The sequence below is a fragment of the Cucurbita pepo genome, chromosome 7 (assembly GCF_057944985.1).
Source record: "Cucurbita pepo subsp. pepo isolate OVF chromosome 7, ASM5794498v1, whole genome shotgun sequence".
NCBI classification, from domain to species: domain Eukaryota; kingdom Viridiplantae; phylum Streptophyta; class Magnoliopsida; order Cucurbitales; family Cucurbitaceae; genus Cucurbita; species Cucurbita pepo.
In genome coordinates this window covers 4467964-4494905 of record NC_141804.1, presented here as the reverse complement: position 1 = coordinate 4494905, position 26942 = coordinate 4467964, and the positions used below count along the sequence as shown (strand labels likewise).

The following is a 26942-nucleotide window of genomic DNA, read 5'->3' as shown; positions in this document are numbered from 1 at the left end:
AATCTTAGTCATTGGATGAGAGTGTGACAATCTCATATAGGACAAGGTACAATTTGGGACGACATGGGTCGTTGGATCTCAAACGAAGAAAAATTTAAGAGGCAAATCTCCATGAAATCAAAGGTTTTCGGGGCTACTTTTCCAATATTTTGATTTTTAGGGATATTTCTGCAGTTTTGACTTCAAGACTATTTTTCCAATCCATCTTTAGGGCTCTTTGTCCAAATTCCTACTTCCAAAGACATTTTTTTTGCCATATATAAAATTTTCCTTCTTATTTTATCCTTTCAAATAATTAATTAAAAAAATCCAATAATTTTATTGAAAATGGTAAAAATTACATTTTTACCATTTGATTTTAATTTCTTAGGGTCGTTGCAAGTACGGTAAATCTTAATCTAATTAAGGTGTCTATCTAGTAGAAAGAAAAGTAAAAGTTGTGGATGTTATGGAGGATTATACGAGAACGCCATAGATGGAAAATATTTTTGAAATAGGTCATTAAAGTGGAATTTCCGAAAACCTTGAACCCGAAATCGGGAATCTAGCCGAGAAGGTGAAGATCATAAAATTGAGAAGAAACCTTCAACTCGGTAATTCCAAAAGCAAAGTGATGAAAAACATAATAGTAAATAAGGTCGTAAATCAAAAAAAAAAAAAAAAAAAAAAATTCTCATCCTCTACCCGGATCCAGAAAACGAATCACAATTTTTCCTCTATCGAGTTTGTTTAGGTATGCTTCATTTTGGGATCATTTTCACGAGGAAGACGAACACTACATTTGTAACTCGAGAGGAGATTATGAAGCATCATCCCTAATGAAAAACACGAAAATTTGGTAGAATCATGAGTCTGATACCACTTGTCACAATCGCACTCTTGATGGCAGCGGACTTACGATTGTGCGGCACTCACTTTCCAACGACAAGTGAGCTAAACCAATTCGTTCTTGCGTCGCTTACGACCAAGCGATGTATGCTCGAGCCTCTGGCCTTAGTACGAGAAGGTTTTAGAAAACGAGGGCAGAAAAAGATGTTTGAAAGAGACGTTATATAAGCAAGCAAGAGAGTAACAACAACAGCTCACAGTATATAACCTTGGGTAGGGGATCATCTTTACTTCTACCCAATTTTGAAATTCGATCTCTAATCCGAACCCAAATTAAAATATTTTCATATATATTTATCTAATTTAAATCATTTTTAAATTCTAAATTCGATTAAAATATTATAATATATAAAAAAAACCCATTAAAATATTAGGGAAAAAAACGAAAAAAAAGCCCTAAATGGATGGCGGCAATTTGGGATCCAATTTCCAGGAAACTGTTCATGCTCGAAGGCAGTGATCGGTTGAGAAGTGGAGAAGAGGGCGTCTCAGTTCCATACTGAAATGCTTCCATATCAACATAGTGGCCTTGAATCCAGTTCTTCCATGAACAATCATAGACGCAGTTAATCGCCCAACCATATTCCAGTGAATGGGCTGGAGGAGAGCTGCTTCAGTTTTCTTGAGCTGCGTATCTATAGCTTCTAAACCTCCCATCAAAATCCCGTCTACTTCTTCGACAACTCCCCATTTTTTGCATTCTTCGAATCCGGTGTTTGGTTTTCAATTCTCCAGGCTATTTTCTGCTGTTGCATCTCCGTTTTCGATCACTGGCAGTCAGTTTGAATCCGAGTTTGAACAATCCTATGATTTCGAGGTGGAAGAGGGTGATGAAATTGGGAAAATTCCCATCAAAGCTTACTTTCTTTGCACCAGGTTTGTCATCCAATGTGCTATGGATTAATCTAGCACTCGTTGATTGTCTTGGTGAATTTACTTCTTGTGTCTGTTTTTTTCTCCATGTCTTAATTTATCGGAAATTTGATGTTGGAGAGATTTGAAGCTGACAAATCTTTGTAAAGGGCTTTTTTAAGCTGTCCTTCGTAACTCTCATTTCATCGGTTGCCGACTTCCTGCTGCATGTCTATTTCTTTTCTGTTATTTTATTCTTCTGGTCATCCGTGATTTGTCTTTCTTAGATTCTTGCTTTTGTCAGTATAAATTTGATGAGCATGCAGTCTCAGAGTTTAAGCAACGTTGTTCCTCCTACCTCCAATTTTTGTTCCTGGTTTGTCTTTCTCAGATTCTTGTTTTTGGCAGTGTAAATTTGAAGAACATGCAGTCTGAGAATTTAAGCAACATTATCCCTCCTACCTCCCGCTCGTCAAATTATATCGCTCTCAGATACATTGATTTCCCTCCAGAAACTTCCGTAAGCAGTTGAAACATATGTATATGTTCTTTGTACATTCATTATGCTGGAGGAATGCCTATGGTTAATGATCTTTTTTTTTTCTCTTCATATATATAGTTTAAATTTTTACCAAAAAAAAAAAGAATCACTGATTCGTACAAACTCCCATACGGAGTGAAAAGAACAAACACCCAGCTAAACTAAAAACACAAGCCAAAAAAACCCAAAATCTTGTTAATGGTGTCTTCCTCTGTGAAATGATGGTAAAAATCTCAACGTACAAGGATAGCCGAAGTCAACCATATCGTATTCCCGTACAAGATTTTTTTTTGTTTGATTGCGTGTGTGGAACCTTTCTTGTTTATTACAAAATTGATTGTGTTACTTAGTATGTATTTGTTAATAGCAAAGAGAAGCTTATGTTTACTCTGGTCATAGCATAAAAATATCTGGAATCATCCCAGACGCTTCCCAGCTAACATAAATAAAGAAATCGCATACAAAAGTCATGCATACATCACATTACGTCTCACAATGCTTTATGCCACATAAAACTAGTTCTTTTTCCTATTAGGAATTCATTGATATGTGTGCCATCACTTGCACTAATATAATTTTGTACAATAATAAAACTGTTAGATTTTGGTAAGTAGCCAGGAATAGTGGAAGCCATTGTATATTGTATAATACTTCAGTTTTTTGTAATCTGAAACTGATGTTTCAGGATGATCGAGTTAAAGGGAACTCAAGTTGCTGCAGATACATGGTTGTATTCCAATATGGCTCTGCTGTTCTGTTTAACATCGAAGATCATGAAGTTGAAGGTTATCTAGATTTGGTCAGAAGACATGCTTCTGGCTTGCTTCCAGATATGAAGAAAGATGGTAATTTTTTCTGAATATCCAAATTATTTTTGTTCTTTTTCTCTGTGACCTTGCAAATGATGTTCCTATGCACAATTGCTAAGGACCATCTTTCTCCGTGCCTACTCATTTTTTTCCCATGTTATGAATGGGATAGAGGTAGATCATAGGTAAACATGGCTGTGTGTGTCGGTGCAGAATTATTGCTTATTTCTCTTCAGGGTTTTGCATCATCCTGCTTTGATAATTATTTATTTAACCTTGCATAGTACTTATAAACACGTTTATTTGAAATACAAATTCATTAGTTACTTGGATGCACATTGTCCACAAACTCTATATGATTAAAATCGCTGTTAGTTAATTCGAATTTCTAGTTTTTAGCTTTATGATACATGCTTCATCTTTTACTACATTTATGTGCTTCAGAGAGTGATGTCTAAAACCTTGTTCATGTGCTTGGATATTTTTTTTATCACGTTCTTTTGACAGATATATTTTTGAGTTAATCTAATTTCTTTTTACCGACTTTGTGATAGATTATGCTGTGAAAGAGAAGCCATATCTAGTTGAGGATATGCAAGGAGGTCCTGATTACATTGTTCTTAAGAGTTTAGACACTGATGGTGTTCGCATTATTGGAAGTGTGCTTGGTCAAAGCATTGCTTTGGACTACTTTGTATCACAGGTAATTTTGCATCATACATATTCAATGCATACACACCAACATGGAACTTCCTGGGGAAGTTTCAGGGAGAAGAGGTTCTCATTATCACAAATCTAGAGCCAGTAGAAGAAAATGTAGGAATTGACACAGCTTGATCTCTCTCAAGAGCTAACTGCTCTTCCATACTTTGAACGTCCTTACTTCTAACTTCGACATTTTTTACTCTCCTGTCCTCCCATGGTTACTACAGCTTTCGTTTGTGATTCAATCATTACCAATATATCACATTGTTCTAGTTCACTCCTGTCCAACCCAGTAGACCCATGTATATTATTTCTGGTGTTCTTCTGAGAACATGATTGGTAACTTATCACTATTTCCTGCAACCTTTTCCTGTCATAATTGACATTCTTTGTAGCTAATTCGGAAGGATGGAGGTTATGAGTTGTGTGAAATTTTTTCTTTTCTCATCTTCACCTATTAGCCCTCAAACCCCAAAGTGTTTGACTGAATTTCAGCCCACCCTCTAGGCCAAGAAGCTACAGGATGGTTTAGTCTTGTTCATACAATTTCCAAATCTCTAAATCTCTGAGTTTGGCCTTTTAATCTTAAGCACCAATTTTTAGTGCTTGTATATGTGTTCTCAAAACATGGGCTTTTGGACAGTCGTACATGTAACATTATCCCTTTCCTTTTTCAGGTTGATAGTTTGGTTGAAGAGTTTGCAGATATAAATCGTAAAATGGAGAAAACAGGAACATTCACTATGGATAAGAAAAAGCTCCTTCAACTTGTTGGAAAGGCTAATTCAAATCTAGCAGATGTAATTCTCAAAGTTGGTCTTTTTGAAAGGTAACGCCATTATAGTTGATATTAGTTTTGGGTCAATTTGTTGTACATTTGTTTAAATATTTGCCTATACGTATTTCCTGCATTTACTAATTTTTATATTTCAGTTGATAGTAGTGCTTTATTTGTGCAATGGTAGTTGTTGGATTACGGAATGACAACAATAGAATGTTTCTTTACATAGATTCCTTACCTGTGACACGCTCCCAATTTTTATGTTTCCTAATTATAAAAAAAAAAAACAAAAGAATATATGCTCCCAGTTTTTCTTTTTCGTGATATGTAATAAATAATAATTTTTTTTTGGATATGAAATAATTTTTTGATGATATAAAATGTTACAAAAAGTAGAAAACCCATCCAATGAAGTTACAAAACATTTCTCTGGTTTGATAGGATACAATTTAAAATATAATTGCAAAAGGGTGGAAATGAGTTTAAACCATTGTGGCTACCTACCTAGGATTTAATATTCTATAAGTTACCGTAGCAACCAAATGTTGTAGGATTAAATGGTCATACCATGAGAATAATTGAGGTGCATGCAAGCTGGTGATATGAACCAAAACTAAACCACAATGTACTGCAATATAAAAAATAAGAGAACTACAGGATAACAAAAGTAATTGGAGGCATTTGGACCCTCCCTATCTTGAGTTCACTCAAGTTCTTAACCAACTAAAAAATTGCCCAACTCTAGTCTAAGACCCACCAAACGTTTGAAGTGTGGCCTTGCAAAAAGTATAGAGCCAAGCTAGAATGACGCATGATGAGTGTGCTAGGTAACATCATCAATGATGATTGGCGAATGGCGGTGATAACAGAGGTAGTAGGATCTGTAGAAATTACAAGAATTGTGCGGCACCAAGGAAAAAATGCTGCGGGGAGGAGGACACGACAAACAGTGGTGGACAAGGACAACTGTGATGTTCGATGATGGACAGTGGGTGACGATCCTCGGCTGTAGGCGTCTCTCAGTGCTGGATGAGAGTATTGGTGATGTAGGTGAGAAACATATAGGAGTTGCTTGTGGCATCTAGGGTTGCTATGTGGGTAGAATCATGCCTAGCCAGGTTGTGTTTTAGGTTTGAAATATAGAAAAACACAACCCAAAATCCGTATGGTAATACTGTCTTTGTTAGCAAAAAGGCATGTGCAAGTTTATTCACCGTTTTTTCCTTTGAAAGCAAATGGGCCTCAACAACTTCATTTACACCATTTAAAGATGATGGGCCCACGTGGTTTGATTGGTTTCATTTTCACACCCATTCTGCCCATTGTCATCTGACTGGCACCCTCTATCATTCGCTGCCTCTAATTGATTCTTGCACCGTCGTCTCTGTGATGTCCCACATTGGTTGGGGAGGAGAACAAAACACCCTTTATAAGGGTATGAAAACCTTCCCCTAGCAGACGCGTTTTAAAGCCTTGAGTGGAAGCCCGAAAGGGAAAGCCCAAAGAGGACAATATCTGCTAGCGGTGGATCTGGGCCGTTACAAATGGTATTAGAGCCAGACACCGGATTATGTGCCAGCGAGGAGGCTGTTCCCCAAAGTGGGTAGACACGAGACGGTGTGCCAGTAAGGACGCTGGGCCGCGAAGGGGGATGGATTTGGCGGGGGTCCCACATCAATTGGAGAAAAGAAAGAGTGCCAGCGAGGACGTGGGCCCCAAAGGGGGTGGATTGTGATGTCCTACATTGGTTGGGGAGGAGAACAAAACACCCTTTATAAGGGTATGAAAACCTTCCCCTAGCAGACCATTTTAAAGCCTTAAGGGGAAGCCCGAAAGGGAAAGCCCAAAGAGGACGATATTTGCTAGTGGTGGATATGGGCCGTTACAGTCTCCTTCACGTTTTTAACTCTATCCATAGGAGCTGTCGATGACGATCGTTTGTTGAACATGCTTTTCCTACAATTTCTCCTTGTCGGCGAGTCTCCCTTTGACGTACCACCTCCTTCATCTTGGACTGCTTTTGAGTCCCTTTGTGTGAGGTTTTCAAATACTGATGCATTATCGATCAGCCTCCCCAATCCTTTGTTGGCGTTTTCCAGCAACCGTGTTTTCTGGTTTGTCCTATTTCTTATCTCCTTTGCTTCTTGAATCAATTCTTGATCATTTTCTTACTTTTTTTTCCTTCACCAATTTCTCCTCTTTGTCTTCATTCCTCCTTTAAGGATTTTGATGATTTTTTTGTTCTTTTTGACCGTCGCATTCGGTTGATTAGTAACCTTCTTCGTATCCTTGATTTCTTACCATATATGTGAGATGCCTGATTCTGCTATGATTTTCTGCCTCTTTGTCTTGGCCCATCTATTCTCTCTTTTGATTTTTGTAGTCTCCTTTCTAATTTCATTGAAACCCAGTGCCATAGTCAGTATAGAATGAAGCCTCGAGTGCATTTTCTCATCGAATTGATTCTTCAATTGGTCCGTTCCTTTGTATAAAACCTTCGATGTTGCTTCACTTAATTTTGAGCCAAACTGCTCTGACACCAATTGATATGAACCAAAATAGAACCACAATGTATTGCAATATAAAAGATAAGAGAACTATTAGATAATCAAGTAATTTTAGGTACTAGGACCCTCCCTATCTTGGGAATTCTCAAGCCCTCAACCTACTAAACAATTGCCTAACTTCTTTCTTTTCCACTCCCACTATTTATAACCAAATACCCTAACTTCATACTCTTTACTGATATACCCTTAATAGCATTCCTATTAGCCGGATTGGACACCTGTAGATACATAAAAAAGAAAAGAAAAAAAAAAAATTGCACAAGGGTGGAACATTTTTACACCATTATAAAGCATGAAGAGAGAGATATTCATCAATGCTTCTGGGCTTCTTTCCTTGTTCTGAAATATATATATTTTTTTGATAAGATTGTTCTGAAATATTTTTGAATTCTGCTCATTTCAAAGCACCCAAATAAATGCTCAGTTGATACGCAGCCATATGACTCTCTTAGCTTGCCTGAATTCAGCCAATCAGTCATACTGTAGGGGATGGCGAAGGGTCAACCATTGCTTCCAAAAATTCATCCATATTTTTGAGGTGAAAGTACCTATGCACAGATAAATGCGTAGGTGGCTCATTATCTGCTTTACAAAGGGAGCACCAATTGGGGGATAGGTCGATCCATGGGCATCTTCTTTGCACTTGATAGTTGGGAGGAAAGAGTGACTGAGCTCCCAATGAAGATATTTGATCTTTCTTGGGCTTATTCTTTCCATGTAATCTTATAGAGAGTTGCTGCAGGATGATACTTCCTTGTGTTAAGGCTGTGGCGCAAAAAGACTAATTGGTAGTCCCTTACTTAAGGTGGATCTGAAAGTAAACCAATTAATGACAAAATAACCAACCAACGAATATACTAACAGCTCAACTACCAAGTCCAATTACCAACTAAGAACGAACTCAAAACCAAAATTATAGGATTAAACCTTAATCATGATATTTCCACATCAAGGCAACAACAAAACTCTTAGACACATTATCTACTAGAAGATTCCTCAACCTTAGATCTGAAGCCAAATGATGTGCGTCCTATTACTCTTTGTAAAGGTAAACATATGTACCTTTCCTATTTTCCTCTTTTATTCCTTAGTTCTATTTCAATTCCTAAGTCTGCTCATAAAGTTGTATCTCATCTTTGCTCATATGATGTAGATAGATGATTGGTTTAGATGATAGTACTAATTTAAAATTTAGTATTTTCTTTTGGAGCAAAGAAGGGATTGGGTGTAAATGGATGTTTGCAATCAAGTTCAACTTTGATGGATTGGCTACTTGACTGAAGAATGTGGTCTTATGCTCAGAACATTGAATTTGTGGATATCAATTGTTGATTGAGCTTGGTTTAAGCATCACAATTGGACCAAGTTGTGGTGTAACAGTTGAGTTGCTTGATGTATTGCGTCCAACGCTAATGATCACTCTTAAAATCTTTCAAATCAGTCTCCTTAAGTTTCCCCGTTGCTACATCATGTGCTTGTTCGTTAGATGTGTGTATGTGAGTATGCTAGCAGGTTTTAATACATGATGCTTGCTTCCATCCAACCTTGTTAGATACAAATGTTGGCTTTCTCCTTCATGCATCATGGTGGGCCGTCCTTTCAAGAAAGAGAAAGATCCATGGATTCTCTTGACTAGAGCTTTTATTGAGGCTTATGGTTGGAAAAGAACAATTGAACCTTAAACAACAATTTCCTTTCATTTGATACAAGGTAGATTACGAAGGGGAGATAAAGAACCTCCATATCGGTAACAAAGACTTAAGCATCAACCATTTGTAGCGGATGACATAATTCTCTTCTTCAAATGGTTGGATGTCTCATCCACAAAAAAAACCATGTTTTTTTACGATGCAACCTTTAGAAGATTCTAAAGAAAAACATCAACCTCTAAAAAAAATAGAGATCATAGGCATCAATGTTAACATAGAGGATATCGACGACTTCGCTAACATATATAGTTCTAATAAGGGTGAATGACCGAATATCTGCATGGGGCTGCCCCTAAATGGGAACCCCAAATCCTTCTCCTTCTAGAAGACCACTAATGAAAAAATAGAAAGAAGATAATCAACATGGTCATCATGCTCCACTTCCAAAGGTGGAAGGATCATCCTAATACAAGCCACATTGTCCAACCTACCTATTTATGACATGACTCTATTCAAAATGCCACACAAAGTGGCTATGGAAATAGAAAGATTATTCAGAAACTATCTATGGAAAGATGACCCACATCTTGTTCGATGGAATAGCATAAACCTCCAAGGGAGGTATTGGCCTATATTCAATGAAAGAGAAGACCAGAGCCCTCCTCGAATATGGAGATATTATTATGAAAGTACTGCCTTGTGGTGGAATCTTTTAAAGGTTAAAAATGCTCCTACATCATGTACAAATCAGTCTTCGACCTTTTACAAAAGGGCCATGGAAGTATGTAAAAAAAGCATCAAAACCTTATCACCAATTGCAGTCTCCATAGGGTGGGTGATGGAGGAAACACATATTTCTGGACTGACCATTGGATTGACAACACCGCGCTAGCTTTGCGGTACCCTCTTTTGTATAGACGCTCCCATTGCAAGACGACTAAAATTAAAGAAGCATGGACAAATTTTGGGACCTGCAGCTCAGTAGGAACCTAAAGGATAACGAAGCTATGGAATGGGCCGAATTAAGCCTTAACCTTGCCCTGTGTTGTCTCAAGAAGTTCTCATTAAAATGACTTCCTAGTGTTGACGGGACATTTTCCACACCAGCCAAGCAAAGACCATATGGAAAGAAAATCACCCTAAAAAGGTGAAGTTTTTCTTGTTGGAAATGGTGCATAAAGCCATTAGCACAAGTGAAAACCTACCGTAAAGAATGCCTGACATGACTCTATTTTCAAATTGGTGCTCTTAAAGCAAGAAAGACAATGAATCACAAAACTACCTATTTAGGTCGTGTACATATGCTAATAGTTCATAGACAAAGATCCTCAATACCTTTGGATGATGCCTCACTTTCCCTAAAGAGGTATAGAAGTGATTGGAAATGGTCTTAATGTATCACCCCTTCAAGAATGTCAAAGATCTGCTATGGACAACGAGTATTCACGGAGAAAATAGGCTACTTGTCAAATAAATGACCTTTCTTGAACTAAACTAAGATCTCTTCTGTAGGTTGTGCAATGGTGTCTTTTGAGTTTTAACCAGGTGAGTTTTCAAACCAATGGCTGGCTCTTTTGGAAGCTGCACTCTACTACAATAATTTATTTATTAACTTTTTTTTTTTTTTTTTTTTGTTATAAATGATTCAACTTACACACTAGAAGCATGGATAAAAAGATGAGACAAAAACATATGACATTTAATACAATAAAAATAAAAATCTAGGACAAAGGACCTGACAAGGACACATGTATCAATTATATGTGCTTTCAAACTATTATTTTAAAATTTTTTTTTTTAATTTTTATAAGAGACAATTTCATTGATGATCGAAATTTACAAAAGAGATTAATATCCATGGTGTTTACAAAAGACCTTCCCAATTTGCAACGAGGAAGGTATAACTATAGGAAGTAAAAATATTAGACGGTTTACACCAAGATATAACTTGGTAAACAACATTGTCGAAAAGTTTTTGTACAAGTCTGTGTCTTTTTTGCAAATATTCTCTGATTTCTTTCTTTCCACATATTCCAAAAGAAAGCCATGATGAAGTTTTCCATAGTAGGACTTTTGCGTTCTTGAAAGGGTGGTACGTTAAGGTCATATCCAATAGATCCTTTACCTCCCTAGGAAATGTGAGATGCCATCCGAATATATTGAGAATTGTTGTCCAGAAATTCTGAGCATATGTGCATTGCATGAATAAGTGTCTTTGTGATTCGTTTTCTTTCTTGTATAATGAACACTAATTTGGAGAAAAAGTGATGTACCAACATTCCACGTTTCTTTGATCGTGACTTTTTTGCAATGAAAGAGCTTGTACAAAAGTTGATACCTCAAGGCTAGTTCGGTTGGTGATGAGGTTTTTGATGTTTCATTATGTACTTCCAAGGTCTTTTGTAGAAGATGGAGGGGGTTGATTTTTGTTTGATGTAGGAGTATATTTGGTCTTTATAAGATTTCTTCACAAGGCGTTTTCTTTGTGATGATACCCTTATATCCATTTGGCAAGGAGAGCTTTGTTCTTCTTTATTGAGAGAAGATTGAGGCCTCTCTTTTATGTTGGGAGGTTTATAATATTCCATCGGACAAGGTGTGAGTAATCTTTCCACAAGTAGTTTCTAAATTATCTTTCTATATCCGCTACCACTTTTTGTGTTATTCAAATAGACATGTAGTAAGTGGAGAGGTTGGATAATGTGGATTGTATTAGGTGAGTCTTTCACCTTTTGAAGTATAACATGATGACCAGGTTGACAATCTTCTTTCTATTTTTTCAATAATAATCTTTTAGAAGGAAAAAGATTTGTGGTTTCCTTTTAGAGGTAGTCCTAGGTACATATTTGGTCATTCTCCCTTTTTACACCCCTATATGCTAGCAAATTCTTCACTCATCTCTGTTCTAATATTGATGCCACCCCTGTTTTTTGGATATTGATATTTTGTCAAGAGAATCTTTCAAAGGTTTTAATCGTCTCGATCATGTTTTTTTTATGAAAGAGGCATCTGCCAAATCAGAAAAAGGGATTGTGTCGTCCCCAAACTGGATGTGGGTTATGCTTAAGCCTTCACTACCAATCTGAAAACTTCTGAAAACTTTTTATTTATCATTCGTATTCTGCTTTTGTCAGTAGTACATGATGAAAAGAAAAGGGGATAGTGGATCTCCTTGTCTCAGACCCCATGTGGCATAAATCTTCCCTCTCGGTCTTCTATTTTTGTTCACATTGCCACAATTTTAAATATTTAATATGCTTGATAAGTATTTAATACTTCCCTAACAAGGTTTGGACTCATAAAACTTGTACATATCTAGTGTCCAACACATGTTCATTGTGATAATAAGTGGTGGAGTATCTGACTCATGTTGGTCATGAACATGTTACTCAAAGCGTTTGTGTTTTTTTGGCCTAATAAGCTATAGCTACACCTCTCCCTTTCTCATCTTTGAATCTCATTTCTCTCTAATCCTTCCTCTTATTTTCTCCTCTTTCATTTTTGACTCTCCCCTCAAGCTCCTCCTTTTGCATCTCTCTTCGTTTTTTGGCTTTGTAACCCTCTCCATTCTTCTTCTCATCTCTCTTACTCTGTCACCCTTAGTTTCCCTCTCGACCTCCGTCACTCTCAGCATCAGTTTTGACCAAAATTGATCAATTGAATTGGTGAATGGTCAGTTTATACAAGTCTTAAAAAATTACTGATATCCAACCAACCAAAATTGAACAATTGTTTCTTTCAATGTCGGTTTGTGCCAAAAACCACAACAACCGGTTATGTGTACTTTGAAAGAAAAATAGAAAAAAGTTGCACCCAACTCAGTATGGCATGGGACGAAACATTGAAGTTAGATTTGTCATTTTTTTGTGGAATATGAGTGAAAGATATCTTTACTGCAAGTTCAAATGTAGTACAAATAGTCTTTACCTTTGTTTACCTGAAGCCTCTTTAACGATTCTGTTTTAACTTATGGCACCACGTGGGTTCTATGTACTTGGCACTAAGAAATATTGTTCATAAATGTATTTGACAGCATAACAGATGCAAGATCATGGCATAGAAATTTCACATTTCAAGTTTTTTTATCTTCTTCCTCTCTTTATTACTGTATCAAGTCATGTTTCTAATTAATATAATGTTGAAAAATTCAATCATAGTATTTCTTTAGTGGTTGAAAAAAATATACTTTTGGTGGGGTCTTTTGTCACAACTAACTGTTCAGAAAATTGACCATCTTTCTTTCTCTTTTATTATGCTTTTCTTTTGCCACTCAGATCAGAAATTGCATGGAGGGATGCAAAATATGCTCAAATATATGAGTACCTTCGAGAAGAGTACGAGGTCACCCAGCGCTTTGGAAATCTAGATTTCAAATTGAAGTTTGTGGAGGTAATATTGGTTTTATTTCATTCACATTCCTTCATAGCGTTCTTTTCTTTATGGTTGGGTCTCTTGATCATTCTTCACGAAAGCCAGGGTAATAGCCAAGATGAAACAAATAATTTCTTTCTTGGTCATATGTGAAGGCAAATGTGTTGCGAAGTCGTATAAGTTTTACCTCATGACGACTTTTCTATTTTATTTATTTACTACTCTTTTATAGTGGGCATGATCCATTGATTTAACAGAATTATAAATATAGGAGGTGACATGCATATGGAAGAAAAATTGCACAATTAATTCCTACATACTAACTAGAATGAAAAGAGGGAAGAAAAATTGCACAAATAATTCCTACATACTAACTAGAATGAAAAGAGGCGCAGTTAAAATTCTTCACATTTTTGCTCTAATTAGAGCGTAAAAGTGTTCATGATATGACATAATGCCATGCTAGCAGTCGAATCTGTTCTTTGTTGTTAGTGAGCTCAAGTAGTGTTAACGCACCTTAGACATGCAAGTCTTCCCAATTTGAGAGGGCAAGCTACTCAGTTGGAGAATCAATTCATAGTTTTCAGAGGAATGAAGTTTAATGCCCTGGTGAGAGCTTTCAATGGTTGTAGTTAACAAATCAGTTTAGAATATTTCCTTAAGAAATTGGCTCTCCTAAATTTTGTCCGAGTGTTAATTGTTTTTCCATCTGAAGTTTGTCCGGGTGGACCCGAAATAACTCGAATGAAGCAGCAGGTGGCAAGTTCCTTGTCCAAAATCCGAGCTTAGAAAAATATAATCAACCTCCTCATTGTCATTTCCTTGCTTAAATCTTTCACCTGGATTCTTTCAATTTTTTAGTGTTCACTTGAATAAGCGTGTTTTTGTTTTCTGGAGAGGATATTTGTTGAGGTATCCCATATATATATATATATATATATATATTTTGAAGAGATAGAACAATGTTTATTTTGTTTTTTAATCGATTTGCATGTTCCTTGCAGCATAACATTCATTTTCTTCAAGAAGTCCTCCAGAATAGAAAGTCAGATCTCTTGGAATGGTGCATCATTGGCCTTTTGACCATTGAAAACATCATCTCACTATACGAGATTGTTAAAGATTCAACTCCTGTGCATCTCTAATTTGTCCAAGAGCAGCAGATGCAAACTTTGCTGTGGAATTAGTTAAGTTAAAGTTTTGTTCATTGTACTAATTATTCTTTTCATATTCTGCTTTTCTTACATTATTACATTACAAAAGAGAGCCTTAGGAAAAATGTTGCCCAGAAGCACAAAAGTATAGTAACTCCAAGAAAGCAAGCTTCAGACAAAAAAAAAAGTCATATAAAAGTAGTGAATTGTGGAGAAATTCATTACTGTTTTGCTATAATTCCTTTTGTGAATAAGTAATGTGGCACATGTGGTCAATGAATTGTGAACTGTTGAAAAATCACAGAGAATATTCATTTTTGGGAATAGCTAGTGTTTGGCAAAATGCACAACTTGTTGATCTATATACAGAAGAATTCTAAGTAGGGGTGCCATTTGTTTGATGGGAAGGATTTTCAAGGAATGAGCCACATATAGATTCTTGTGTTTGTTTGGTAGAAATGAAGAACACTTGATGTATTCGTATACTAGACTAGTGGTTATTGTAATTGTACAAATATTGCTTGTGGGCAGGAGGTGAGCAGAAAGACGAACATTTTGGCCTTCGATTTCAGCTTCGAAATTTCGTTTATCAACCTTGTGTCGAGTTTTCTGATTGATTTTAAGTTATATCTTGAATAATTTTTGTTTAGTTGCACTATTTTACAAATGATTCTTATAATAATAATTTTCTATTGCATATTTGGAGGATTTTTTTTTTATTAACTACTTTGAAATTATTTTTGGATAATTCATCTTTCAAATGTTTCTTTAATTTTCTTCTTACAAATGTATTCAATTTTTGGAAGATGTTTTATGATTAAGAATGAAAAGAAAAAGAAGGGAAAAAAAAAAAAAAAAAACTCTTCCTTGATCATTAAATTATACTAGTAGGACTAAAGTGTGTTGGTTTGGATATAATGAATCATAAGTGAAGCTTAGGGCATTGATTTCTAACTTGATCTTAAGAGTTATCCATATAAAACTTGGTTGTTTTCTTAAAATGGAAGTGTGGGGGCGTGCATATTTTTGTTTTTGTTTTTTATTTTAAAATAACGTCAGTCACTTCCAGGTATGTTACGTCTTTACTTCATTTCCAACGCCAAAAAGAAAATATCTTTGTCGTTGGTGCTACTTTAATAGATTATGAATAAATGTTGACTAGAGTGTCTAAAATAATAGAAAATGATCCCATTATTAAGTTCTAGTGAGCGTGGAGGCCAAAAATTTTCCGAATACGTATATTGGTATAATCATAAAATATACACCAAAAAACATTTCAAACAATCAACCGTTAGATCTCCACAACTATAACTACGGATAATCACAATGTTTTATCGAAACTAAACAAAAAAGTTTATAAGCTACCATTTATCTAATAGATTTTTAATCTTTAAATTTATCTAATAAATTTATAAACTATCAATTTTGTATTAATACTTTTTTTACTTTAATTAAAACTAGTCTAATACCATTTTTACTTGATCAACCTTTCTTAAAATTTACCACAAAATTTAAAATATCATATATTACTAATACAATTCAATTTTAACTTTTTTTAAAATGTTAAATTTGTCAATATTAATTTGCCGAGAATATATTAGACAAAATTAATAGTTCAGAACCATGACATTTTTGTAACTTTTTAAGATGTATTAAAAATAAAATTTAAGATTTAAGACTGATATTTTTTTTAACTTTGAGTAGGATGCATGACAAGCAAAATTAAAAGCTCAAGAATCTAATAAGTACTTTGTAAAGTAAAGTTTAAATACCTATTAGACTCGATCAGACTCCGAAAATTTGAAGGATGAGAGAGGATTGTTTCAGCTTCGATCCTTAATCCTTCACTTCATCGATTCCTTAACTCTAAGAAGACTCAGTGTGCAATTTCCAGAACCAATCATAGAGGCAAATAGAATGAACTATTTCTTTACATAATCACTCAATTCTCGAACTTTTTTGGAATACTTTCTTCATAAACAGAAAATATCATCTCCGTATACTTATTTTCTACAAACAAAAATGGACTCTTTCAAGAATGAAAACCCAAATGCAAGAGAATTAAAGAGAATGTTTGATTAATTCACCGCACCTTATTACCTCCTTAACACCAAGCCTCTACATACCAAATTAAACTTGGCATTTGGGTTGACATTGCCACAGATTGACTCGTGACGTCATGCATGTCAGCTACAGGCAGGCATCAGCGATGGAGTCGGAGACGAAATAGCAGAATCGCAAGCCTGGCCACAGTAAATAGAAACATCAACACTTACAAGAGCAGATTGATGAACTCCATGAATATAATAACTAAACCTCGATTGTGCGAAATCCAGCTAATATTGCTATTCACAAAACTTGATTGTATTATATGATACAAACAGCAGTTTAGCGCTGGCCTTCGTAGGAAAATAATACAATCACATGCGTGCTTTTTGCTGGTGGAAGGATCCATCTAATAAGAGATTCTTTGTAGACAAGTTGTCATCCACAGCATCCCCATGTGGTTTAAGGCCATATTCATATGATTAAGCAATCAGGTGGGGCTATTACTCCCTCGTATCTTCTTCGTTTTGATACCAATCAATCCGAATGCAACCGAAAAAAAAAATAGGTTTGGGGAAAGATTCAGCTTCCCTGCAATATTGAAGATGAGTATAGTGTCGATGAAGGCATAATACACGACAACGGTGAATGCTGGATCGGAACATACCTTCATGTTTCTCAACCTCTTTTAACAAGATTTTCTTTTATCAACCTTTAAATGGATATTGAACCATTTTTTCTTCTTGGGTCTATCCCTTGTAGATTTCCTCTCCCTTATTTGGCTGTCTTCTTTTGAATCCTTAAACGAACCCTTAATCCGGCTCCTACTCCGTTTTACTGGAGGACCGGTTGTGTAGGAGGCATGAATTTCATTCCTCTGTTTGAGAAGGTCGTCGATCTGTGGATAAAAGGAGCCAGAGCAGTCAGTCGTAAAGAAGCTATCATTTCAACAGATAAAGACGTGTTATAACTTCGAGTTAAACTTACCACTTGCATTTCTTGAGTGTATCTGCTAGTCATCTCTGTAAATTGTGCTAGAACCTATCGACATTTCCAGTAACTATCAGTACGCTTTCATATAGTAATAGAATACAGAGCTCAATTGTCAAATACTAGACCTCACGATATTCCGTTTCAAATTTGGACATTTCCACCCTTTTTGTCAAAATTTGAGCTTCCACGGCTCTAAGATTCTCCTTCTCTTCAGAAAAAGACGCCGCAGAAAATGCCTCAATAGTATAGCTCGCACTTTTAAAAAAATTGTCACCTAGATAATGTAATGGTCATCAGGTCCACATAAAAGCATTTTGAAATAAGAAATATTGTATTCCATTACTCGGTAATTGAATATCAAAACCTATTCAAATTTTACCATAGACTGCAAAGACATGAGTCCCCGCCTTTAATTCTATTATTTCACATGGCTGGAAACCATCTAATTTTTTAAAAAAGGCAGCATCTGGATCCTTAGCAGAGATCATCTGAAAAGATCAATAAAATCCTAATGAGCACAATATTATGTTGTTTAAGAAGTTGAGCATTATTCAAGTTGATCCTTATTCCATAGTTTTAGTTCTTTTGAAAGATGGGTGCATTCGTATTATTCCAGTTTTCTGTTTTTTCTCACATTTATATTTGCAAATTGAAACGTGATCTAGAGGGTCGCTGTAGTTCAGATGGTATGGAAACCTAATTCAAATGATTTCTTATCTATAAGGTGCCTTTCAGAAGCAAACTTTTTTCATTTTAAAAGTAAAAAGATTAGACAGAAATGGTTATCAAATGTATTTATGTTTCTTGTTTGAATGAAAACAGATTCTAGGAAATGGGCATCAAACATATTTTTAATTTTTCTTTTGATGTGCAAGTAGATAACAAAAAATGATGTTAAACTGGAAATCAGCAATTAATTTAGAGTTGGCGCACCGAGTTCAATGTTTGTTCCAACCGATAGACAGGGAACCCGAGAAAATACATCCCAGCAGATGTGACTTTTCCAACCTTTGTACTTTCCTCCTACAAATATAACAAGAATTCAAACATATCAATTACTGAGCTTTGAAGGCAAAGATTTAAAAGGTTCATTGATGGTAAAGCAGAAGATATAAACATAAATGGGCTGTTTCAACGTGCATTCATAAGAATATCAAATTAAAGAACATAAAATAAAATCTCCAAAATTATACATACAAAAAATTATCAGGGTGCGAACTACTCATGCATATAAACTCACATTTTCTGTCTAGATAGACATTGTAAAACCTCAAGTCTCAAATTATATCACAAAACTAAAAGAAAATAAAATTATTATGCAGTAATATATAATTAGCTGAGCAGTTTAGTTATGTAGTCCAGAGCATACCAAAAAGATGAAAAAAGGCTATGATAAAAGATTGAGCAATACCTGTAAAGCAAGGTTTAATCCACCAGTTTCTTCCCGATCAAAATACAACAACTACATCAAAAAAATGAATGAGAAATTTACAAAAGAAATTATGCACGATGAAGTGGAATTCTAATTTCAAGCTTTTGTCCTTAATTTTTGTTGTAGTCATTGTGCAGTTGAAATAGTAATAAAACCATGTAATTTAATAATCATAAAAGTGGAAGGGAGGAAATTTTGCAAGAACATGAAACCGATATAATCATGGTTTATAAAGAAAAATATTCTCGGACATGTTCTCGCACAAACACCAATTACATTCCAGAGAGTCATAGTCGAACCTTAAATTTGCTTTTATCAGGTGAGTGAACTCGGCAAACAAATCCACCCTGTGTTTCCTCTTCTCTTATCATAACAGAATAAAAGTGAGCACACTGTTTCTCAACCTGTAAAAAATTACAGAATCCTAAATCAGCAAACCAATAAATGGCTTCATTTGTTAACAATTTCATTTTGAGTTTTCCAATATTAAAACTTATGTTTGCTTCTCACAATTTTTTGGGTATGCATTCCCTTTTCTTTAAAACACATTTTAGTTCTTAACAAAAAAAAAAAAAAAAGTTATAAAATTTCAACCCCCTTCAATAACTATTTGGTTTTTGTTTTTTATTATTAATTTTGAAAATTAAGCCTATACTCCCACCTATGGGTTTTCTTGTTCTGTTATCTACTTTTTACATATATTTTCAAAAACCGAGTCAGTTTTGGAAACTAGAAAAAGTAGTTTTAAATCTTGTTTTTGGAATTTGGATAAGAATTAACCATATGGTTATCAAATGAGCTATTTTTTTGTCTTCAGAATTTCCCTTAGATTTTGAAAAACATTTTTAAAAACTAGAAATTAAAACAATGCAACATATAGGTGAAAGTAATGTTCAAAAGGTGAAGAAGTAGTGTTTATAAGCTTAATTTTTTAAAAAGAAGTTATCAAATGAGGCCAAATGAATGACAAATATTAGGTACAACAGTGCACCTTCTTAGAAATAGGTATGCCCAATGGAAGCGGATGAACAGTCACAACCCCATTAAGTGCCTCTTCCAAAACTGTTGCAGATACAGCTGTTTTAATTGGCACGCCAAGCTTGCTGCAATCAAAGGTCGGATTAAAATAGGAAAGCTAGATGACAAACTCAGAGAATCTGACATTAGTGAGAAGAATTACCCCCCCCCCCCCCCCCCCCCCCCCCCCCAAAAAAAAAAGGATAAAGCATACCTAAAAAGGGCAGCAAACATGGTGTTCACTGTCCCCAAACTTGAAAGATCCAGCTCCAATTCTTGGCTTTCTGTTTCAACAGCCTAGGCAAAGGTAAAATCACAACTTTCTTCATTTTGAAGAAACACATTTCATAAGGCACAAAAACAAATGATATTTTAGTAATTTCAGTTTAGTTTAAAATTTTTAATCGACGATATTTTAGATGGGTTTGAGAGGAAAAGCTTTTGATTTTCTTTGGCCCGTTATTTAATAGTTATTGTAATTATGTAATAAATATATTAATTAATCTTCTTAATAGTTTCTTTAATTTTTTCCTTCAAATTACATATTTTAAATTTAATACATTCACAAGATTTTCTGAAAATACAAAAAATTTTAATATTTAATTTCAAGGTTTAAAACCTAGTAAATAGAAAAAGAGTGAATAACTTAGTCTAAATTGTTTCATCTTGCGAGGGACTAGTACTAATGAATTTTTGTTTACTCCTACTTATTTGTTTATTTATTTTTGAATTTGCTGACTTCATGATTAGATATTTATTATAAATTGGTTGGCTAAATCATCAAAGTTCGCCAAGATCATCTGTAGCCCAAAGTACAGCTGTTAAATAAACACACATCTGAACATGGTAATTTTCCTAAAATGTGCAAATTCACAAGAATGATATTTCACCTCAAATCCAGCAGCATCATATTGTCGTCTTTTTTCTGGATCTGACAAAATGGTGTAGGAAAGAGTGACTTCCTTGAACATGTCAGCAGCTTTGGGATCGTTTGCATTCTTGTCAGGATGATACCTGGTTTTAGAATTAGAGTTTCATGATCTATCAACATATTTAGTAAAAGAGGATTAAAAACCAAAAAATTTATGAAGACCACCTTGATATAATAACATGTGGCATGAAGCAATACTAAAAAGAGCCATAATTTTACCATTATAGGATGTAACATATCACACTGTAAGCATGCTTATATTACCTGATAGAGTTTCATCACTCATTATGCAAGGAAAAGATTGACTAACAAGCACATTGGTACATCAGAAAAAAGAAGAGATAATGGGTTTCACAGGAAATTGTAATCAAGAATCAACGGATATGATACTTCATAAATGATATTCAACGAAAGAATTATTTTAAGCATAGAAAACTGGTTTGGGTGATCTGGAATAACAATGGTGATTAAACTATCATAAAAGTTGCTTAAACGTACAACAGATGAAATTCATTACTTTCTTTTGGAAATTCTTGATACTTCCTAGGCAAGCTATCAAGACAAGGAAAGATTATATTAGTGTTCTGATAATTTCAGACATTTCTGGACTATAATATAAGCCCAATCTACCTTGAGGATGCTAATTGTATAAACACCATCACCTTGTATATGACAATTGTATGATAAAATTAAGATTTTCCATTGCTACTAATCCCCCTAACTTGACAACCTCGGGCTGAAAGTGTAATCGAGAATTAACAAGGAATTCTTAAGATTGTTAGCACTCATTCCCACTTGTGTTGGGAGGGGCAGAATAAGCAATTCACAGAGCTACAGTTAGGTGTCGGTAAGTCACAAACCGATGCTCTGCCCTTTTGTAAAGGGTTAAAGTGCAGTAGTTGGGGAACAATCCAAATATGACTTTCCATGAAATCCTATCCTACCGGAAAAAACAATAAATACCCTTCCATGTCTCCTGAGAATAAAGCTTAGGAAAATCGATAGCAAACGAACTCGATGTTCCAATATGAAAGTGCTCTTTATAGCCATAAAAAATTGAAGAAAACAGAGGTAAAACATTTGATATTTAGAACGTACTTGAGAGCCAATTTTCTGTAAGCGCTCTTGATTTCCTGGTCCGTGGAGTTCCTGGAGACACCGAGTAAATCATAGGCATCTCGACGGGGCAACACCGCCGCATCTTGTTTCTCAGATTTGGATCCGTGCACCGGCATTATTAGGAACGATAGAATTCTCCTTGAAGAATAAGAAGACGAAAAAAAAAAAAAAAAAAACCCTAAAACCGTCTGAAGCTGGGATTTCTTTCAGATTCAAACTGGAGCTTGCAACAGCAATTTGGCCATGGAATTTGTTCTCAAACGACGCAAACAACGTCAGCTCGTGTTAACAGAGAACAAATCCATGGACATTGAGCCAAAGCTGTTGGGCTTTGAATCATATAGCAGGAGGAGAGAGAAGGGGGGAAGATGAGGTGTCGGATCGTGCTTGCTTCGGTAATCGACAAAATGAAATTTGGAAGTTCAAACCATTTGTCACAGTGCGAAGTGCGCCATTGTTTGTTTGATTCAGTTTCAGAGAGCACCGCCCGCTACGCTATTAGCCACAAGCTTCACTGCCTCCACAATCATAGGACTAACCATGGAATGTTCAAAATTTTTGTACCCCCAACACACGGAATGTTCAAACTTTCTTAAATTACCATTATACCCTTCTACCTTTTTAAAAATTAATTTTTTTTTTTCTTTTTATTTCATATCTAATAAATCAATACATTTTAAAAATAATTAAAATTTATCGGACTTATCAGACACAAAATTAATATGTATTTATTGTACGTATATGTGTATCTAACCCTACCCGGTATTACAATATTAGTTATTTTAATTTTTGTTTTTAATAAAGGTAAAATGTTAGTTTATAAAATATTATTTAATTTATTTTTAAATATTTAATTAATATTTACCGAATAAATAATAATAAAATAATTATATAATTAAATAAATAATAAATAATATATGTATTATATAATTATATTGTAGACAAAAATGTATTTTTTAAATTTAACCATAAATTCGGGTTAGTTCGGTTCAATCCAATCTAATTTTAAAAGAATACATGAACCAACTTAATTTATAAAATTTTCATTTATTTGAACCCAATACAATCCAAACAGTACGAGTTGGGTTGGTTGAATTTTTTGGATGATCAATTTTTTTGAACAGAATATTCATAGGTGAATCAATTAAAATTCTAAATAAATAATTATATTAATTTAAATTCTAAACTTTTACGAGAGCGAATGTAACATTAATTCACATGCCAACAAACTTACAAAATTTTATTTGAACTGTCAAATTAAAAATTATTGATTCACGGGTGTACATTCAACCCGACAATCCGGACCAACCCAACCCGAACTATAAAGATTGGATTGGGTTGGATTAGTTTTTCGAGTTGGTTTGGGTTCATTTTCCAGAACCCGAACTGACTTAGTTCGGTTTCGAGTTCATAACAAAACCCTCGGGTTAACCCGAGCCAAATAAAAATATATAAAATATACTAAAAATTTTACATTAATTCTGAGTTTTTCAGAGTGGTACTTTCTCGAACATTTACACTGGAGTTTGACCAATTTTTTATTATTTTAGGATTGAGACGGTAATACAACTCGGAGAAGGTTCAGTCTCATTCATGCATCTTTCTTCTTCTTCTCCCTTTCTTTATTCCAACACAGTAAAGTCTTATTAATCTTTTGTCTTGCTTCAGTCTTTCAAAGCTGCTAATGACTGGACGAGACTGTAAAGGTGATTGAGCTTCTCTTTCTCTTCGTTTACATGATTGAATATGAATTGACTCTCATGTATAGGTGATTGAGCGAATGAATAAGGTAAATAGGTTCTGGTTAGGGAATATCAGTTCCGGAGCTCAGCTGTGAGATCGACAGGTTCCGGAGAGGTGTGCTTTTAGCTCTTTCAGGCGGGTAGCTTCCCACTACACTAATTGTCTCAGTTCAGCGGGTGCTAGGCGCGAGTGGTGTCAGGATTGAGACGGTAATTCTAATTGTTTTTTTTATTTTAATAATTATAGATTGATTTGTGTTTTGTCTGTTAACTTTTAATTTGATTAGTGTTTTGTCGAATAACTTTTAATTATCTTTTATTTAAGATTGTATCTGAAAAATTATAAATTGTAGATAAATAAAAGAAAATTAATTAATTATTTTTTTTTTTTTTTAACAACCCGAACCCAACCTGAAAATAAAGGGTTAGTTGGGTTACCAATGTAACAAACTCGGACTTTTGTGTTGGGTAAAAAAAAAAATCTCCCACCCAGGACCATGTACTGTTGATGCATCAATTCTCACATGTTTTTCAATTTAAAAAATAAAAAATGCACGTGGAACAATAATTGTTTTTAATGGAAACAAATGAGAAATGTGAACACCTTTCTCCAACCCCAAAAACATTTATTATTATTATTATTATTATTATTATTATTATTATTATTATTATTATTATTATTATTATTATAACATTATTGTATTGGGTAGCCTCTCTATTAGGATGGTACTTACCCAAATAATAATAGTATTAATTGCTTTAATTACTCCTAAATTCATCGTTTTGGGTTGTTTGTTTTGAGATTTTATTTAAGACATGGTTTGGTTTAAAAATGAATGTTCGGAAATAAGATGTTTGTGTTTGGTATGGTAGGAAAAATGTTATCATAATACTTTTGATACTTATACTATACTTGTAATGTTCTGTTTATGAAAAAGAAAAGAAAAGTGGTCGCCGAGGCTCGAGAATTCTAGTGAGGTGCTGGAGTTCTCGGGCAACGCTCTGGAGAAGCACACGCACGCTCCACGGATCTCATGAGTTGTTGTTTTAGGCATCTACAAGTCATAAAACTTCGTGGAAGGGAAGAAGAGAGGCTAACATAGAGGTAGAGGAAGAAAAAGGACGAGAAACGGCTTCGGAAACGATGTACAGAGGAGAGAGAAACAGAATCGAAAAATGTAGGAAGTTGGGCAAGGAAGACGAATCTGTCAAATCCGGATTCAAGTCGGATTTAACCCACAACCCGTAACGCAACCATCCTCGACCTAGAGTCCACAACAAACCAATCCAACCCGTGATGCCTACAGCTCGAGAGTCATTCCAGCCCACACCTGCAACAACTGTGACCCGCATGCTCGCTTCATCTGACCCGAACCAGCGCCTCAACCCGAGAGATAAGTCGCAACGTGTCCTTCTCCCATTGCGCCACGTTTCGGCTTGAATCAGCTCGACTCAGCTCCAACTTCGACTCAATAGTGCAAAAAACCTGTTATTTAGTTCGAGTTGTACAAAATTACACCAATCCTTACGTTTTTTACCTTTTTGAAGCTGATTTTGATCCTTATGAAGGTAATAGAGGTATTATAATGTCTTATTCCACAAATTTAAATTGAATCATATTAGGATTGTGAAATATTAACAAAAGGCGATGAACGACCTAATAGGAAACGATCTCCAACAACATTTGGAGCAACTTTGACGAATGGAAGCTTAGCGAACCTGAAACTAGGGAAACGCCAGCTAAGGCCAAACAAGTAAGTGGTCTTACCATAGGATAGGCTAGACAATTGTTTGATGTATGACAACAAGTGCCTAGTAGCACCAGCACGTGTCGTTTATGCTTTATGCTTATGATGCCTTGATGATGAATTATGATGTATGACGTATGATGTATGATGACATGTATGAGTTAGATGATGAAGTTTTATGATGTTTTACGATGATTATGATATGCTTATGATGATGATGATGCATGTTAATATGATGATGTAGGATGTTGTTATTTCCTTAATATGACGTTATTTTCTATATTAAGTTGAGAAACATGTTGTGGATGCCATATTGTATGATGACGATAATTTTGCCTAGGATGCAATTCTAGATAATGTTAATGATGAGATAAGATGAAAAGTTAATGCACATATATTACTCATAGCAATATAAGGTTGGAATTAGGTTAGTGTCATAAAAATGTTTTAAAGACGAGAAACCATAGGGACCTCAAGCATTTTTGTATGTACATAAGCATCGGGATACTTCCCCTTTTATAATGACGGGTACGAACGCGTACGCTACGATGATGATAGTGATCATGTCGTGCATGACATTCAGGGGTCTGCTGACCTTCGAACATTGTTACGGATAGCTAGCTCAACTATGATGGGTCTAGGGGGTGCGAACCGTCTAGGGATTCATGCTCGCACATGTGGAATCGTGTGTAGAGAAGTACTGGACATTCAATTTAGCTCAGACTAGAAGCCACCCCTAGGATGTTTTAATGATAGGTCCCTAGAGCATCATTGCATGTGTTTGCATTTCCACGTCCCCTATAGTGGGGTCACTTACTGAGTATTCTTCGAAATACTCACACCGTGTGCAAACTCATTTTTTCGGTAAAGGCAAGGCGCCTTTGTATGGTTGACGACAACATCGCAATCAGAGATCATGATACGTGCATAGGCTAGAAGCATATTTAAACTTCCTAAACTAAGGTTAGACTTTTATGTTTTGAATTATTTATTTTTATTATTTTAATTTTTTTTTTAATTATGTTTCTAAACACGTAAGACCATAGCGGTATTTTCAACTATGACGTTATGTTTATGTTGAAATTATGATTTTAAAGATGATATTTTAAGAGTGATATTCCGCATATGAGCTTAAGCTAAGATGACAGTAGTGACTTTAGGAAGCTGAAATCTAGGGTTATAGTTGGTATCAAAGCTCTAGATTATAGATTATGTAGACTAGCGTACGAGGTAGGCTTGACACATTCTATGGTCCCACTGTCGATGCTCCGTCACCGTCAGATATGCCTTGTGTAAGATAAAAAAAAAAAGAAACGCACTTTAATCGCATACAGTTTTTTATTTTTATGTGATATTATTGAATATGATGTGTGATATTGTATATTTTAAATTAAGAATATGTTGTTGATTGTAGCATGCTCATTGTGATATGTTTGCATTATTGTATGAATTTATGTTATGCAATATAGTGTTATTTATATTAGCCAGCCTTGGTCTTAAGGAATAGTATCTTGGTTTCTAGAACAATGTCGCCCAGAGGACGTGGAAGAGGAAGACGAGAAAAGGGGCGACCCTTGTTAGAGGAAGGGGAAGATGT

The 26942-nt window shown here is 35.0% G+C and overlaps 2 protein-coding genes across 4 annotated transcripts; one reads left to right on the top strand and one right to left on the bottom strand.

Moving 5' to 3' along the window:
• Window positions 1–1270: 1270 nt before the first annotated feature.
• Window positions 1271–14515, top strand: RRG (sporulation protein (DUF155)). The gene is made up of 7 exons (XM_023682662.2): window positions 1271–1764; window positions 2149–2260; window positions 2967–3126; window positions 3645–3793; window positions 4473–4624; window positions 13067–13181; window positions 14168–14515. The coding sequence occupies exons 1-7, from the start codon at window positions 1481–1483 to the stop codon at window positions 14306–14308; spliced, it is 1113 nt and encodes a 370-aa protein (XP_023538430.2). The 5' UTR covers window positions 1271–1480; the 3' UTR covers window positions 14309–14515.
• A 1715-nt stretch (window positions 14516–16230) lies between these two features.
• On the bottom strand, window positions 16231–22371 carry LOC111798498 (chaperone protein dnaJ 16). 3 transcript variants are annotated; one of them, XR_015421757.1, is made up of 13 exons: window positions 21835–22370; window positions 20696–20819; window positions 20020–20102; window positions 19780–19891; window positions 19088–19192; window positions 18768–18818; window positions 18290–18379; window positions 17736–17844; window positions 17482–17630; window positions 17351–17404; window positions 17031–17261; window positions 16634–16954; window positions 16231–16560 (listed from the first exon to the last, which is right to left on the bottom strand). XR_015421757.1 is itself a non-coding variant. In XM_087125708.1 (12 exons), exons 1-11 carry the CDS (start codon window positions 21969–21971, stop codon window positions 17052–17054), a joined length of 1224 nt encoding a protein of 407 aa, XP_086981834.1. In that variant the 5' UTR covers window positions 21972–22371; the 3' UTR covers window positions 16231–16560; window positions 17031–17051. The 3 variants fall into 3 exon arrangements, 2 of the variants coding, with proteins under 2 accessions (XP_086981834.1, XP_086981833.1); XM_087125708.1 differs by lacking the exon at window positions 16634–16954 and having other exon boundaries at window positions 21835–22371; XM_087125707.1 differs by lacking the exon at window positions 16231–16560 and having other exon boundaries at window positions 16603–16954.
• Window positions 22372–26942: the final 4571 nt, after the last annotated feature.

Excerpts from the sequence above, each read along its gene's own strand:
- RRG (XM_023682662.2), top strand. The coding sequence starts at position 1,481 with ATGGGCTGGAGGAGAGCTGCTTCAGTTTTCTTGAGCTGCGTATCTATA. Across the intron at positions 1,765-2,148 it reads GCTTACTTTCTTTGCACCAG|TGTAAATTTGAAGAACATGC; the intron begins GTTTGTCATCCA and ends TGTTTTTGGCAG. Across the intron at positions 3,127-3,644 it reads TCCAGATATGAAGAAAGATG|ATTATGCTGTGAAAGAGAAG; the intron begins GTAATTTTTTCT and ends ACTTTGTGATAG.
- LOC111798498 (XM_087125708.1), bottom strand. The coding sequence starts at position 21,971 with ATGCCGGTGCACGGATCCAAATCTGAGAAACAAGATGCGGCGGTGTTG. Across the intron at positions 20,820-21,834 it reads TACAGAAAATTGGCTCTCAA|GTATCATCCTGACAAGAATG; the intron begins GTACGTTCTAAA and ends TTCTAAAACCAG. Across the intron at positions 20,103-20,695 it reads ATGATGCTGCTGGATTTGAG|GCTGTTGAAACAGAAAGCCA; the intron begins GTGAAATATCAT and ends ACCTTTGCCTAG.